Source organism: Mytilus californianus, unplaced genomic scaffold (assembly GCF_021869535.1).
Source record: "Mytilus californianus isolate M0D057914Y unplaced genomic scaffold, xbMytCali1.0.p SCAF_2, whole genome shotgun sequence".
In the NCBI taxonomy this organism is placed as follows: domain Eukaryota; kingdom Metazoa; phylum Mollusca; class Bivalvia; order Mytilida; family Mytilidae; genus Mytilus; species Mytilus californianus.
In genome coordinates, this window is record NW_026262668.1 from 90,381,345 (window position 1) to 90,397,100 (window position 15,756).

The window sequence follows — 15,756 nt, forward strand, 5'->3', positions numbered from 1 at the left end:
AACCATGTCTATTATAATCTTTTTTTGTGACCCGGGATTAGGCTTTCCTTGTCGGGTAAAACAACCGTACGCTTGACAAGATATCGACACTCAATTACGGCTACGTTAGGTTACTGCTTGTTTTGGTCCTTTGTGGTTTTTAGATATATCGTGGTTTCTATTCAGGGATGATGTCAAAATGGCCGCACGCGGAGAAGTGATACTCTAAATTTAAAATCGATGGTGATCTCTTATCTAGCAGAATTAAACTTTAATATTTATGAATTTGTGGTTTTTTATACATAATCAACATAATATCAATTTTTCATTTTTTTGCGAAGTTTCCCTTTAATACATCTGAGAAAATAAGAGATTTCTTTTTCAGAGACAAATGGAGGCGAGTCGAAGAATCAACAATAACAACTGCCATCAGAATATGTATGAAGTTAAAAGGGAAACAGTGTTATCTTACAAAGTATGTTTGAATATGTTGTTGTGAAAGTAAATCTAGGTTGGGAACAATAATTTCTTACCAAATAGGTTAGAGATTGATATTATAGATCTAGGTAAGAGATAGTGCTTTTATTTGTTTGTATGAGTAAGTTCGAGTAAGTTGTTGTTATAATAGTTTAGGGTGGACAGCATTGTTATAATACAATTAAAATTGAATTGATTATTGTCATAGTGTAACAGTATTTGGGTGGCAAAAGTATTATCCGTAAAAGATGATGTTTATTATTGCGATAGTTAGGGGTAGGTTGAGAACAATGGTATTTTCAAAGTATAGAAGAGTTACCGTCATAGAAGATTTAGTTAGGGAAAGCTGTTATCTTACAAATGTAGTTGGAGATTAAATGTTGTCATAGTGGTCCACATGATTTCACCAGTTATCAAATTTTAAACCATGGGTAAATTTGACGCTATAGTTTAAAATATGTCATAGCTAAAATCCATCTTGACACTAAATTAAGAGGTACATTTCTAGTTAACGTAGTATATTAATGGTATTATAGCATGGCAAGGCTACCGTCGTTTTTCTTTCATTTCTTTTATTTGATTGTTTTTAAAATATCCACTTCAGACTTGAACAAGAAGATGCCTTCAAGTTTGGACTTGTCTATGACGAGTTTTCTAGATTGTTGTATACGATCCGACTGGCCTATGGTGAAATAGAATCAGAAATATTTAGCGACGAAGAATTATCGCAAAGGTATGCTATATAGAACACACCCACTGTGTGTAAAAGGGTAACTTTATTGTATTTTCTTTCTAAACGCAAAAGTTGTAAAAATATTTATGTTAGACTTTGGCATCGGTTTGTCGTCTATTATATTAACAAATGGTATCAAATTACAATGCGTGAGACATGTGGTTCCTGAATAATCTTCACCAGGTTTGCTCGAAACCGACACAACTGGAATGCCCAATGCATAAAACATTTGAGAGCATTAAAGCAAAAAGACACACACAGAACAATCAAGACAGTCTCTGGACAACTTTAATTACGAAAAGTTTGAATTTAAGTTATGCCAGTACCGAAGAGCTACGTTCGTGGCGGATGGAACTAACTCTTTAGGCATCTCACACTTTATTGTAGCATTCTCATTTTCAAATAATGGAAAGCTGATATAAAACAAATTTGTACTCTCCAATTTTAGCATTTTTCCTATTAATATTTCATTAGGAAGAAATGTTCTAAAATAAAATAACTTAATGAATGAATTTACAGTGTCTGTTATTGATTAAATAAAGAAGAATATGACGAATTGTTGAATATTTGAATTTAAACTAATGCTACATTACCGTTTGACTCTACATATATTATCATTATTTTGAAAACCATTAACGTCATTATTTCGATCTTCTTCAAGATTTTATGAAAAAGATATAGCAGCCCTATTGGAGCTTTGGGGTAGTTGTTCCCTAATTTCTGCAGATTTGATGGTGGCCTTATTGATAGAGTAAGTTTATTATTTTGGCAATCATGAGCATTAACGAATATTACATCTATAGATTGTGCATCATAAATAATGAACGATTGAAATCTTCACAGAACCTTTTTATGTGGACCGTTGCCAGGACACAAAATATTAGTTGATTGACAAATCTTTCAAAATGTTTATTTAATGAGGAATGTGTAATGGGTTTATGCATAATTGATTGGCAGTATTGTAGTAGCAATTGTCCCAATGAAGAAAATGAGCATAAATATGATATACTTCAATAACAACGGAAGTTGGGATAAAATCCATAAAGAAATGAATATTTACTTTTTATCATTATTCATGTTAGGATTTGTCTGTTGTAATTGATACTTGTGCTGAAATATTGATAAACCTTTTTTTCTGTAACAAAACGGTCAGCTAGATTGCTAGGCGGAATGTTAACTAATGATCTGTGATCTGCCCACGTATACACTTAATTTGATGTTTTCATTTATCAAAACTTAAAGGCGGGAAAAGCCTTTTATCAAGCACTACTCAAAAATAAAACAATTTCAGTGAAATAAAGTAAACTGTTTCTTCTCTTGTACATTTAAAGTAACTGGAACTCTACAGATGACCATGATGATCTGGCTAAATCACTGACAGTGTGTTCTACATCCTGTGTTAAACAAGTTGTCCTCAGTTGTGATCTGGTTCAACATCCTATTCCAGACAAGTACGTTTTAAAGCAAAGTCGGTCTTTCTTAGATTGAGTTTTGATCTCTGAATGTTAATGGATTCACACTGTTTTAAGCATTTATTTTCCTGGAAACTATAAACGTGTCATGTATGTAGTGAATATCCCTTTGCAGCAAATAATCTACCGTAAAACAGCATATTAATCAGAGCCGAAGTGTAATGGAGGCAAATGAGGCATTTGTTTTGCTTTGGAAATGACAATCAAACTTGAGAAACATTTTTTTCTGCAAAATTTGGTGTTTTAAATTACTGATAAGTAACACGAGATTCAAGAAATAATTTATTTAACGTTCACAATTTTTGCTTACTTGTTGATATACAAATATTCGATCAACTTTTATATTAACTTATCAAAATGTACTTATAGCATTATATACTTAATGGCATTACAATTTTAAAAATATCTCATTCCTATAATCCGTAGTTGCACTGGCATTTGGATGTAAATGTAAAGATTTTTACATAATATAATTTGAATGGATACAGTTGGAATTTCAGCATTGTGCCATAGTGAGTGACTTGTAATTCATCTTTATTGAAAGAAGCGATCCAAATTTATTCGATAATGAAAATTTTCAAACTAGATTAGTCACTGAAGAATCTGATTTAGCAAAAGTTGATAGCGCACGAAAATATTGAGTACGAGAACACCAAGGCTCTCTAATTTACTTTACTGGAATGAACTAATCTATATTTATATTTGTTGCATGTGTTTAGTAAAATAGTTTTTTTTTTTATTTTATCAGCATTAAAGACAGTACAAAGAGTACAGTATTTACAGTGATCGAACATCTAACAAGTTCCTGCGATTCATTGATAAAAATTGTGAAGTGTGCTTCCTGTATGGAGTAAGTGGAATAAAGGCATTCAGACCTTGAACTCCTTGTCACACGAACTAAAAAATAGAATAGCACACACAAGATAAACATAACATATTAAAACAAGAAAAAAACACTGAAAATAAGCCTGGAGCATTTCACCATGTATCAAACAAAGTGGAGTATAAAAGATGCAAACATTCTCTGCACAGGCAACTAGATAAAATGTACCCAAGAAGATTGACATTCAGGGGCGTGTCCAGGTAAGGGCGTAATGGGCGTACGCCCCCCCTTTTTCAAAAAAAAAAAAAAAAAAAACTCGTTATCTGCTTATATTGTATTGAATATGGCAATTTATCATATTCATTAATTAAACACATACTCTGATTTCTTTTTATACTGATTCCCCCATCCGATGGGTGACTTGGACACCTTTTTTTAAAAAAAACCAAAGCGGTAAGTAAATCTATACATGAAATGGTTGTTTTGTGTGACACTTCCCCAACGGTCATTCTACATCTACCCGGGGGATAGTCGCTATATATATGATACCGGGTATGTTCCGACAAACGGGGTTGCACTTTCAGCTAAATTGTCTGAAATGGGGTTATGTTTTTTTCGCCTTGCATTGGAAGGGGTCAGATTTGACTATCTAGAACGGGGTATTATAAATACAATGTTACACTATTGTTTCAGATAAGGGTGAATGTTTGGTACCATTAAAACGTTTAAACCCGCTGCAACTGTTTGCGCCTGTCCTAAGTCAGGAATCTGATGTTCAGTAGTTGTCGTTTGTTGATGTGGTTCATAAGTGTTTCTCGTTTCTTATATAGATTAGACCGTTGGTTTTCCAGTTTGAATGGTTTTACACTAGTAATTTTTGGGGCTCTTTTATAGCTTGCTGTTCGGTGTTAGCCAAGGCTCCGTGTTGAAGACCGTACTTTGACCTATAATGGTTTACTTTTATAAATTGTGACTTGGATGGAGAGTTGTCTCATTGGCACTCATACCACATCTTTTTATATCTACTAAATTGAAAACAACGTTCAAACCTATGATTGCGTTGGATAAAAACCGCAATTTTTATACGTGTGCATGCAAAACAAATTTCTTGGTAAAGGGGTCTAAATACAGTACAAACAACATTTTCCAAAAGACCAAAACAGAGAAAAGGTATATTTTAACAAAACGGGTATGGCTATATATATATATATATCAAAAGTTCAGAAAAAGCTATCGTTAAAGATTTATTTTTCATTTTTCATGCCCATTTCATATAACCTTTTAACTGAATTTACAACTTATTCCAAAGATTTGATATCCACATGTTAATCAATACATAATTTGAATGATCCGAAGGCAGACTTTTTTCACCATTTTGTCTATCATGGAGTCTGTTATAATACTTCATAATATGATGCTGAATTATTGTTGAAATCCAGGAGCTTCTGACCTTCCCCATGGACCCTATACCAGGGCAACCGGAATTACGCCTCCCGTTCATAAAATCCTGGCCTAGGACCATTGAAATGTAAAGTAACGCCCTATACCCTAGAATTTGGAATTTCTCGTTATTGGTCTACTGCTGTTAAGATCCATCCAATCATTTTAATATACCATAGACAATCAATGGAGAGAATTCGGCATAAAAAATATCAAACCCTGACACTTTAACTATAAAATATACATGCTCCAAGTCAGGAACCGATACATTAGTGCATTTCACAATTACTATTCGCTCGGCGAAGGATTGTATTCTACGCCCCCTCTTTCAAATGTCCTGGAAACGCCCCTGACATTCCACCATGCAGCTCAAATACCGAAACAATGGTAGTGATATATATTGAAAGGGGGCACCAACAAGGCAATTTAAGGTGTGGTACTTGTAAAAAATGGCATTAACGATATATGCAGTCCCCTTACCCTAAATCCGACTCGGATATTAATGTATGATAACGATTTCACTGCGCACGACACGTGTTACTGGAGCTACAATGTCTGTAAAATTAAATGCAAATAACAACTTTTATATCTGATTTTGCTGTCGATATTTTATATGCTTTTTGAATTTTTTGCTCTTCAAATTTTGCTACTTTACGATTTCCAGACTAAGCGGCTTTTATCACAATATCTTGCATGTGAAAATACTAAGTCGTGAACATTTCAGCATATCTTTTATCTAAATCATAATCTTTTTTGTTTAAAAGATCGTTTGTCTCGAGCATTGACGAGATAACGTTTTCGAAATGAAACTCACTAAAGATGCCAGGTTTATTATTTGAAATGCCAGGCGAGCGTTTTGTCTACATAAGAGTCATCAGTGGCCCTCGAATCAAAACAGTTGGAAGGCCTAATCAAATACGAAGTTGAAGAGCATAACACGATGAATAACATATTATCGGATTCTCGTTATTTGAATTTTGATAATGTATTTATTCCCATTTTTTTATTTCATATATTTTCAGAGAAGATCATCCCGCAGAGGATGCCATTTTAAACATGGTCACATGGTCTTTGTATGGACTCAATTACATCTCAGTTAATGTACTGAAGCCAGTTCTTGTTGGAAAGTAAGCATACATCCTATGTCTAACTACAGATTTTGAACATTATTCTTACTCGAATTTAGTTAACAGCATATTGTTTTAAAGTTTTATGGTGATACTGTTTATCATTAGTTAACATTGATATATTATTAAACTGTTTCTACTGTCACAAACTACCACTATCGGTAGTAATCCATTTTGGGTGTTTTTGTTTTATTTATTACTTTCGTATGTACTTTCAGTTCTGAGGACGTGGAAGATGATCTGAAGAAATATTCAAAATCATTGGAATCCCTGTTTCCTTTACTACGACAACTACTGAAACAGCATAAACTGGAGTAATTTGAAATAATATACATTTCATATAAGTATAATATACAATAATCACATTGTATTCTGCACTTAAAAATATATATTTGATTTAAAACAATTTAAATCTATAGCAATTCATTATAATTACAGGGACATATATATTCCTACTCTTATTTAAAGGTGTAAGTACACTATTATTAAGTATTGTCAGATTTCTTTAATTACTAAACTACAGTATAATAGATTATAATAGTTTTCTGTTGAACAAGTTTTGAAGATTTCTAACCTCTTCAAAAATTGGTTGCAACCAGAAGGTATTACTAAAGCTGCATTTTTACATAAGGTTGTGTCATAATTTTTTCTAAAGTTCACCGATTTAGATATAGAAAAAAATATTGGATATATCAAAATTAAATTTGAAGGATATAAACATATAAATCAGTGGGTTCTCGAACATATATGAAAAGAGGTAACCCCAACTCCCTTGAAATAATTTTCACCAGGATCGTTTTCAACAATAATAAAAATAAGAAGATGTGGTATAATTGCCAATGAGACAACTCTCCAGCAAAAACCAATTGACATAGAAGTTAACAAATATAGTTCACCGTATGGCCTTCAACAATGAGCAAAGCCCATACCGCATAGTCCGCTATAAAAGGTCCAAAAATGACAAATGGAAAACACCAATAAAAAAATCTCCTGACTTGGGACAGGTACGAACATAATCTATCAATCTTTTCCAAAATTCACAGCTTCATCTGTGTGCTTCATTTCAGGCTCTAACAACATTGTTTTGTATTTCTTGTTTCCAAATTATAAATGCAATACAGATTTCCCAAAATTTAATTTTGATCAATTTGGGTAAATATTTAGTATTTATCTAAAGAAATAAATATGACCAATATTTCAAACCAAACTAAAATGTTTATCGGAAGTTAAGATATGCTGTACATGTCAGATAGTTATTAATTACATTTGGTTCTGTTAGTCGTAAGATACGATACAGATGTTTACAACAAACATGTAAAATTTGCTACGGATGTCAAGTTGGTTCAATATTCAACATTCAACATTCAACATTAATTTTTTTTTGTTAAACATCTTTTTTTCTTCAAACTTTTCAAACAAAAATATTACATTTCGATTCAATGAATATATGTAAAATTGAGGAGAAAAAATATTTGTGTAGACTTACTCTCCGATATTGAAATTCACTAATTGTAAGTAAAAAATATGTGCTATGATCGCCAATGAGACAACTATCAACCAGTTACCAAATCTGTAGATGTGAGCAACTACTGGTCGCCGCACAGTCTTCTACAATGAGCAAAACCCATACCTCACACCAAGCTATGTAGTCTCATCAACTTTCCCTTAATCCGTGAGTGAAACAAATACAGATTATATGCTTAACATAAAGTACAATGTGTACAGATTATATGCTTAACGTAAAGTACAATGTGTACAGATTATATGCTTAACATAAAGTACAATGTGTACAGATTATATGCTTAACATAAAGTACAATGTGTAGAGATCGCTGGTTTAACACAAAGTATAATGTGTGCAGATCATATGTTTACATAAAGTACAATGTGTAAGCATAATATGTTCAACATTCAGTACAAGATTTAAGTACAATTTGTAAAGATCGTATGTTTAACATTAAGTACAATGCGTACAGATCAAATGATTAACATAATACAATGTGTACTGAATGCTTATTTTCTGTAACGGATCTTTTATCTGTGTTCATTTAGACCTAATGATGACAATGAAAAAAAACAAGAAGATGTAAGTGAGACTCAGAATAAAGAGGATAACGATAATAAAAGCAAACAAACAAGCAAAAACAAAGACAAGAACAAAGCTAAAGAGGATCCGATTGATGACAAGACCGACGGAGAAAAAGTTGAATCAAGGTTAGCATGCATGCAGCAGGCAATCTCTAATTAAGCGGTTTGAAAGAAATATGAATTATCTACTTGCCTAGTGTTACAATTTTTTTCCGATTTACAAGTATTATTTATACATGTACCGTTTGTATCTTAAAAATATCATAAATAAGCATCAATAAACTTTCAATAGCCTGTAAATTCGACTGTTCTGCTTGATTTATGAATTTTGACTTTCTGTGATAAAATAGTGTAACGCATAGTTCATATAGTATTGTTTGTTTATTTCTTTATCTTTCATATTTATTGTTATTTTCAATGAGTGATAACATATCATTCTTCTCCGTATAACTGAGGAAAAAAAAGATTTTTTTAAAACTTTTTGAAACATTTAAAAAGGTCACCACCGCATTTTATTCACAATAACAGACTTTCTTCTAAGATGTTTGTGGCAACGTAAACATATGTTTAGTATGCATCAAAATTACACGGCATTGCTATTTTTAAATAATCTTTTATTCTAAATGTATTTTATTTAGCCAACCATCTATAGAGGATCTTCTAAAAACACTAGAAAAAGAGTATGAGATTTTTACCAAAGAATTTCTTGGAAGTGGAAAGTAAGTATTATTTCCTGGTATGCAAATCAATACATGTATCTGGAAACAATTGTTAAAATATCAAAAAAGCAAGTTTTACATTGGTTTGATACATTACAATTTACTCCATGATACGATATTTTTCAAATAAATTTTAAAGCTAGCATATTGTTTGATTTGTGAATGATACAATATAAGACACTATTAGTTACATAGTGTGCTAGTGACATAAAACGATATATATGGGGTCAGTAAATTCCATATGGGGTGAGAGCGAAGCTCGAATCCCCATATGGAATTTACTGACCCCATATATATCGTATTATGTCACGTACACTATGTAACGAATTTATCTTTCCGACTATCTTTACATGTGGTATTTAGACCAGTTGCCTATCAACGTGATCAAGTCTTCAATACCGGAAGTATTAAGAATCTACTTCCATTGGTCTATACAAAAACAAATACCAACAATAACAACTTGTTACTTTAAATGTGTTTTATGAATTTATTTTAATCGTTCATCATCAATTTCTTCGTCTGTTGAAACCTTTAAGATTTCTCCTTAACACCGTGTTGTTTTTATAAAGGGACGTAACTATTAACTATTAACCGTGTATTGAAATAAGCCCCGCCTACTAACCCAAAATGAAATATACACGGTCTCCACGCGGTTGCTTTTAACCAATCATATTCCTAGAAATGTATAGGAGGTAAGATAAATTTATATATGCAGTCTTTGACGATTGTTTCTGTTTATTTTTCATATCTAACTTAGTAATGTTTTTTTCTAAGATACATGTTAACACTATTTTGGCTGTTGGATCTCAATTTTTGTCACGTTAACCAATTATATCTCTGTTTGGGTTGCTAACACTATTTTTTTTTAAAAGAAAAAACTATAGTCAACTGTTGAACAAGTGGGAAGTTTATGAAGCTGTAAAGCCAGGTCCAACCGTCCATTTTGTTTCCAGCCAGGAATTTGACAGTTGTTTTCCGGTCGTTTCTTTGGTGGATATAGTCTAGCTTTTAGTTTTGTCAGTTTTTCTGGACTTCTCCATTTTGAATTTACCTTGCGATATATTTGATATCACATTTTTTCTATTAATAATACAATATAGACACAAAAATATTTTTAAAAGTGTAAGATTTTAACGTGAGGATACCCAAATTGCACCTATTTTGACAGTTTTGTCACCTACGTTGATCTAAGAAACAGACACAAGTTTCCAATCTGTTTTTATTTTGTAGATGTATCCTTAATTACTATATATTTCCACAAGTTTAATTTTGAATCCATACTGAATCATATAAATATTGGTTTGAACCTACCTCCAAACGACCCAAAATTCTGTAATGAAGAGCATCTAAATTGCACCCATGCTTAATTTCACTTTTTAAAACAATTTGACAATAGTCCATGCTTTCTATTCATTTTGTAAAAACTTGATGCTTGTAACATGTTTTAATTCCTCATTTTCAAAAGTTGTTTTTTGTGAACGTCTCCTTAGATTTTACTTTTTCACTCCATACATAATCTGTTGATACATAATGCGGCCGTTTTGTGTATATTTGAATATTCTTAGCCATGTTGAAAGACTTGTACAATGACATTTCCACAAAACCAGGTTCAACCCACCATTTTTTCTTAAAATGTCCTATACCAAGTCAGAAAAATGGCCATTGTTATATTATAGTTCGTTTCTGTATGTGTTGCATTTTAGTGTTGTGTTTCTGTTGTGTCGTTGTTCTCCTCTTATATTTGATGTGTTTTCCTCAGTTTTAGTTTGTAACCCGGATTTGTTTTTTTCTCAATCGATTTATAAATTTCGAATAGCGGTATACTACTGTTGCCTTTATTCATAACAATACGAATGGTTTAGTCTGTAATCCTGGTATCTATGATGAGTTTATTTGGGTACTGTGACGTTAAGTGTCTAAACATACACACGCAAAGCAACCTCTGACAAAGACTTCATATATACATTCACATTTAATTGAAAATAAAGACAACAGTAGTTTACCGATGTTCAAATCTCATAAATCGTTTTAGAAGATACAAATCAAGGGAACAAACAAAAACTGAGTCGCACGAAATCCAAAAGCAGCGAAACTGAATGCGTTGACACGGTATGCATCACCCGAAACGCAAATCCTCACCAAGTCAAAATGTGAAAAACGGGAATAGGACACAATCGAAAAAATGAATTACCAGACGACTTTTCTGTAATCTAAGATCTTAGACCGCTCGAAATGTGTTGATAATAATAGACATATGTAGAAAATGAAGTAAATTTGAAATTATTCTTCCTTTCCTTCAGAGTGAGCATTTGTCAGGAAGACCCAAATGGAAGTGATGTCTCACTTTTCTACAGACCAGAACAATATAGGGAAATCGCGGACTGTACTGTAGGATCATGTGATATGAAGGATCGAAATGATTGGATAAAAGATCTCCCACTAACGGAAGATCAGACTCTTGTTTCTGATATTTATATTGTTCGTAACGGACCACTTAAAACAAGCAGCGATGTCGAAATAGATTTTATTGTTCTTCCTGTTGCTAATTCTGCAGAGAGACAAATTAAGGTTAAGGTCAACAATGGTGGTAGTTGGAACGACATGGAAAATGTCCAACAGGTACACATTTTGTCTTGATTGAGAATTTTCAATGATAAAAAATTATGAATTCTATAGATTATCATTTAGAAAAGCAGCTAAATACGAGATTCCACATTTGGGTAAAAACATGAATTTGTGGCGGGGGTTCTTTTTTATATAGATTTCAACGCTAGCCTTTTAATCTGGATCAATGGTCAACTAAAACAGGCACTTACCAGCACATACAGGAACAAAAACAGTATTAAAGAAAAAAAATTCAAATACTTAACTGTGTTTTAGAGAAATAGCAATAATAATCAATTTATTTTTGGTTTCTTTTTAGGAAGTTTCAGAAGCTAAGACTCATTTATCATTCAAAGCATCTAGTATGGACGCATTTATAGCTTACATCGACAATCCATCAGAGTTACATGAAATTCTTCCTCAGGGATCCACATATACTAATGCAGATAATGAGGAAATCCAGGTCAAATTTCTTCCAGACATAGTAGATTCGCCCGTTAAAGCGCATATTAAAGTAAGTTAAATGTTATGAAAATTTTTACAATATTATTATAGACGATTATTGTACTTGAGTCGTATTTACAAAAAAAAAAAATACAATGTAAAACTTGTAAAATATGCCAAAAGATAAAAACATAAATGATATCGGTTGTCTCCTAACAAATGTATTTTTATAACCTGTATATGAGCCTCTGTAAAAGAGCATTTGGATTTAAAGTGATAATTCTTATTATATTTAAACTAGGTAGTTCAACATGATTCAAAGGAAGTAGCATCTTACAGAGAGAAATGTTTTGATTCTATAATGGGTATAATCTGTTTATCTGACGCCGTTGAAATCAGAACCGAAGAAGAAGTAGAAGTGAAAAAGAATATGGTAGTCACTGTTCGTATGGAAGATAACCCTCACACCGAGAAAGACAGCCAGCTAGTTGTTATTCGATACAACGACACACAAGTACAAGTCCTGGATAAATCACAATGTCGTATTACAAAAGATGGAACGAACTTTAAAGTAGAATGTAAAGGACTTTGGAGGTGAGAATGAAGTAGTAATTGGTAAAATAATTAGAACTCATAAGAAAGAATGGATAATATTCAACCTATTGAAATACATGTACAAAGTTGTGTATAATTTTGCAATGTCTTATTTGTCTCATTGAAATTAAATCATATCGTTTATTTTTTATATTACTGTTTTTCTAATGTTATGAAACTAAACTTATCTAACGGATGGCAATGTTTATCCAGTCATAAGCCTCGGTTGAAATATAACTCTTATATATAGTTTGGGACTGGAAGCGTTGATTTCTAATCTGATCCATTAAACCAAAAATTGTTTTGTGATATGATGATTAAATACGCTTCAAGTTATTACAATAAAATTGTCATTTTCGTCTTTTATTTCTAATTTTGAATTGAAGATAGTGCATAGACAAGAAGACCCGTTATTTGTTTTTTCTCAATCGATTTATGAATTTCGAACAGCGGTATACTACTGTTGCCTTTATTTAATCTCTTTTTTCAAATGTATGCTGATAAACGACTGAAAACTACTACTCAAGTCAAAAGCCATAATGTCAATTTTCCCATTGTCAGCATTCCATTTTTGAGTATAAAAGGTAAATACGATCTGCCCTAGTCTAAGACGTTTGATCAATTCAATTCCATTGATAAAATATGCTAATATTTGTTCTCATTATGATGATTTCACTGACTTATAATGGTATATTCCCGAACCAAGAAACTACCGATAAACACAGTTATTCACGGAATCTTCTGTCACTGTCATAAACTAGTTGATAGCAATGTCACATTTTTTCTGATCGCGTGATATATTAACACTATCCATTCATTTCTATGAATACGCGGCTACGAATAGTCCTCATTTTTAAACCAAAAACTTAAATATCCTCACATTTATCTTTGTTTCAGGGAGCGACCAACTTGTTGGTAATTACAATCTGATTGAGATACAGATCATATGTTCATTCTTTGTTTACAAGGATATGACATCACTCTGTTTAACTTTGTGAGCGAAGTGTGAACGTAGGATCAGTATTTTGATCAGATTTGGATAATTATTCAAGTCTTGGTTTTTTTGTAATTTAGGTAGACAAGGTTAGATATATGTTTGGAAGTTTGGTATTATGAAACAATCTTACTGCACATTGAATACGCACACCAGCACTACTGTGTTGTCTGCTTCGTTTGGTTTTTTTTTGTGTTCATTTTATTTAACTTGGTAGAGGTAATATTTTAAAAGGTTTAGGTGAGAATTATTATTGGTTGCGATAATCAGATTATTGGCCTTCCTGCTTTCTATGCTAAAAATTAACATGACCGAAAGTCAAGTTTCAAAAGTATCGGCCCAATTTAATTTCCAATAAATGTACAAAAACGAAAACACTTAAACATAAACATTCTAAACTATGAATCATATTTTCGTTGTTTACTCGGTTCTGAACCGTTAAGAAACATGGCGTTAACCCAAACCATGAACTATAATGGTCCCGGAAATTTCGAAGATCGATGAACTTGTATCTATCTCCTTATTTTGTACTTGCAAAGTATTTAATTTTGCTTTTTTACTATCATTTCTGTCAAAGAAAAACATTACGAAATATTTTATTTTCAGTTTTGTTTTCTAGTAATATTTTCTAGTAAATTAATCATACCTTTTATATGCTCTATAGCATCTAAACATCGGAATCATTAGTCTAGAATGTTAAATCCATGATCGCCACATTCAATGCATTTCAATTTGTTTCAGTATTGCAGTAGCCAGGGTAAAGAAAATATTTCTAAACATGAGAGACTCTGTAAAAAAAGAATTCTTAGTTATGTCTGGAAAAGTGCAAATGTGTAATCTAATGACATACATCGACGATTCGTCACGTGATATGCCAAAGGGCGGTGCAATGTTTTGGTTGGACTTCGTAGAAAAGAATATGCTGAAAGAAGATATTGAAATGAAATCACAACTGGGATTTATAGAAGTAAAGAACAGCAGATCCAAAGATTTGGCTGTAAAACAAAATCAGACATTTGACCTTGCAATTGAAGGTCAAATAAAATTGACACTTTCTAATGGAAACGGTCAAAATTTTAAAATGACATATTTAAAAGGTGCTGATAACCATGTGACCATTCCAATTGAAGTCAAGCGTGACCAAGAAAAGGAGCCCTTTGCTACTTTCAAACTGAGCGAAGACGGATCGGATACACCAATACATGTTGTTGCAATACCAGTAAGAGATCTATCTGAATTGGCTTCTGGTACGTACATTTAGAAATTTTAACATACAACTATTCTACGAAATTACCAAATAAAGTATTTGTAAAAACACACTTTTTAACAGCAAAAGATAACGACATTGTATATTGTTTCTTTTCATGAACATTGACATTATACATCGTATTCACTATCTGCAGATTGGTATGGGCCTTTGCTATAACAAACTCATCGCTGTCATTGTCTGTCCATAACTGATTAAGATTAAGTCTTGGAATTATTTAATTTATGTTGTTGCGATATCAGTAATCATTAATCCATCGTTAAAGTATACTTCGCATAAAAAAAACAGTACTACACCTAACAGTCTGATACGGACAACGAAGAACTGTGTAAAATGTCCAGTACTTACAAAGAATAAGGAGTCAGGCATACAAAGGATTTAGTTGCCCATATGGTCCTTAACAATGACGAATCTCTTAATAGCTTGATTTTGCACATGTTTAACCCAGTGGAAACAATTTAACTATGAAAAAACATCAAAAGGTTAAAAAGAATATTCAGAAGTAAGTGATCATTCTTTATTTCTTGGCAAAAACAGACCAATATTAAGTGAAAATTCGTTGTCTCTCAACATTTATTTTTTTATGTCCTTACTTATTTCCGTATTATACCTGAGTTTAAATATTGCCATTTATTTACATCTTTGCATTTTTTTTTCAGATGATATTGCATCAAGACCACAAATAAAACTAAATGAAAACAACAATGCAAGGGATGAATTGAAACTAAAGGAAGAGGGTAAAAATGTCTTATGAGAAATTTTAATATATTTAGGTTCAGCATGTCAAATGTTTATTCTTGAAGGTTATCATTCTAATGGTGCAGTAAGATCTTGGAATATTGTATTTTCTGGTTATTGCCTCTAATGGTTCTACATCTTGTCGATACTTAAATTTTGGCATTGTTCAAGGCCACGCTTTTCTCAGATTCTTATGACGTCTATACACCAAATCTGTTGGAGTTGTACTATTTAAGTTTGGGTGAAATAGTCTATATG

General features: G+C 32.1%; 1 protein-coding gene across 2 annotated transcripts in view; it reads left to right on the plus strand.

Annotated features, from left to right (window-relative positions):
* LOC127730393 (uncharacterized) overlaps positions 1-15,756 on the plus strand; it is a 55,080-nt gene that overhangs the window by 38,257 nt on the left and 1,067 nt on the right. For both annotated transcript variants that reach the window (XM_052238774.1, XM_052238773.1), the window contains exons 4-17: positions 365-454; positions 1,061-1,189; positions 1,851-1,940; positions 2,521-2,640; positions 3,410-3,511; positions 5,947-6,051; positions 6,270-6,365; positions 8,103-8,264; positions 8,777-8,857; positions 11,158-11,476; positions 11,781-11,975; positions 12,207-12,499; positions 14,235-14,740; positions 15,420-15,497. In XM_052238774.1, the coding sequence (XP_052094734.1) occupies positions 365-454; positions 1,061-1,189; positions 1,851-1,940; positions 2,521-2,640; positions 3,410-3,511; positions 5,947-6,051; positions 6,270-6,365; positions 8,103-8,264; positions 8,777-8,857; positions 11,158-11,476; positions 11,781-11,975; positions 12,207-12,499; positions 14,235-14,740; positions 15,420-15,497 (2,366 nt within the window). The remainder of the gene's footprint in view (positions 1-364; positions 455-1,060; positions 1,190-1,850; positions 1,941-2,520; positions 2,641-3,409; positions 3,512-5,946; positions 6,052-6,269; positions 6,366-8,102; positions 8,265-8,776; positions 8,858-11,157; positions 11,477-11,780; positions 11,976-12,206; positions 12,500-14,234; positions 14,741-15,419; positions 15,498-15,756) is intronic.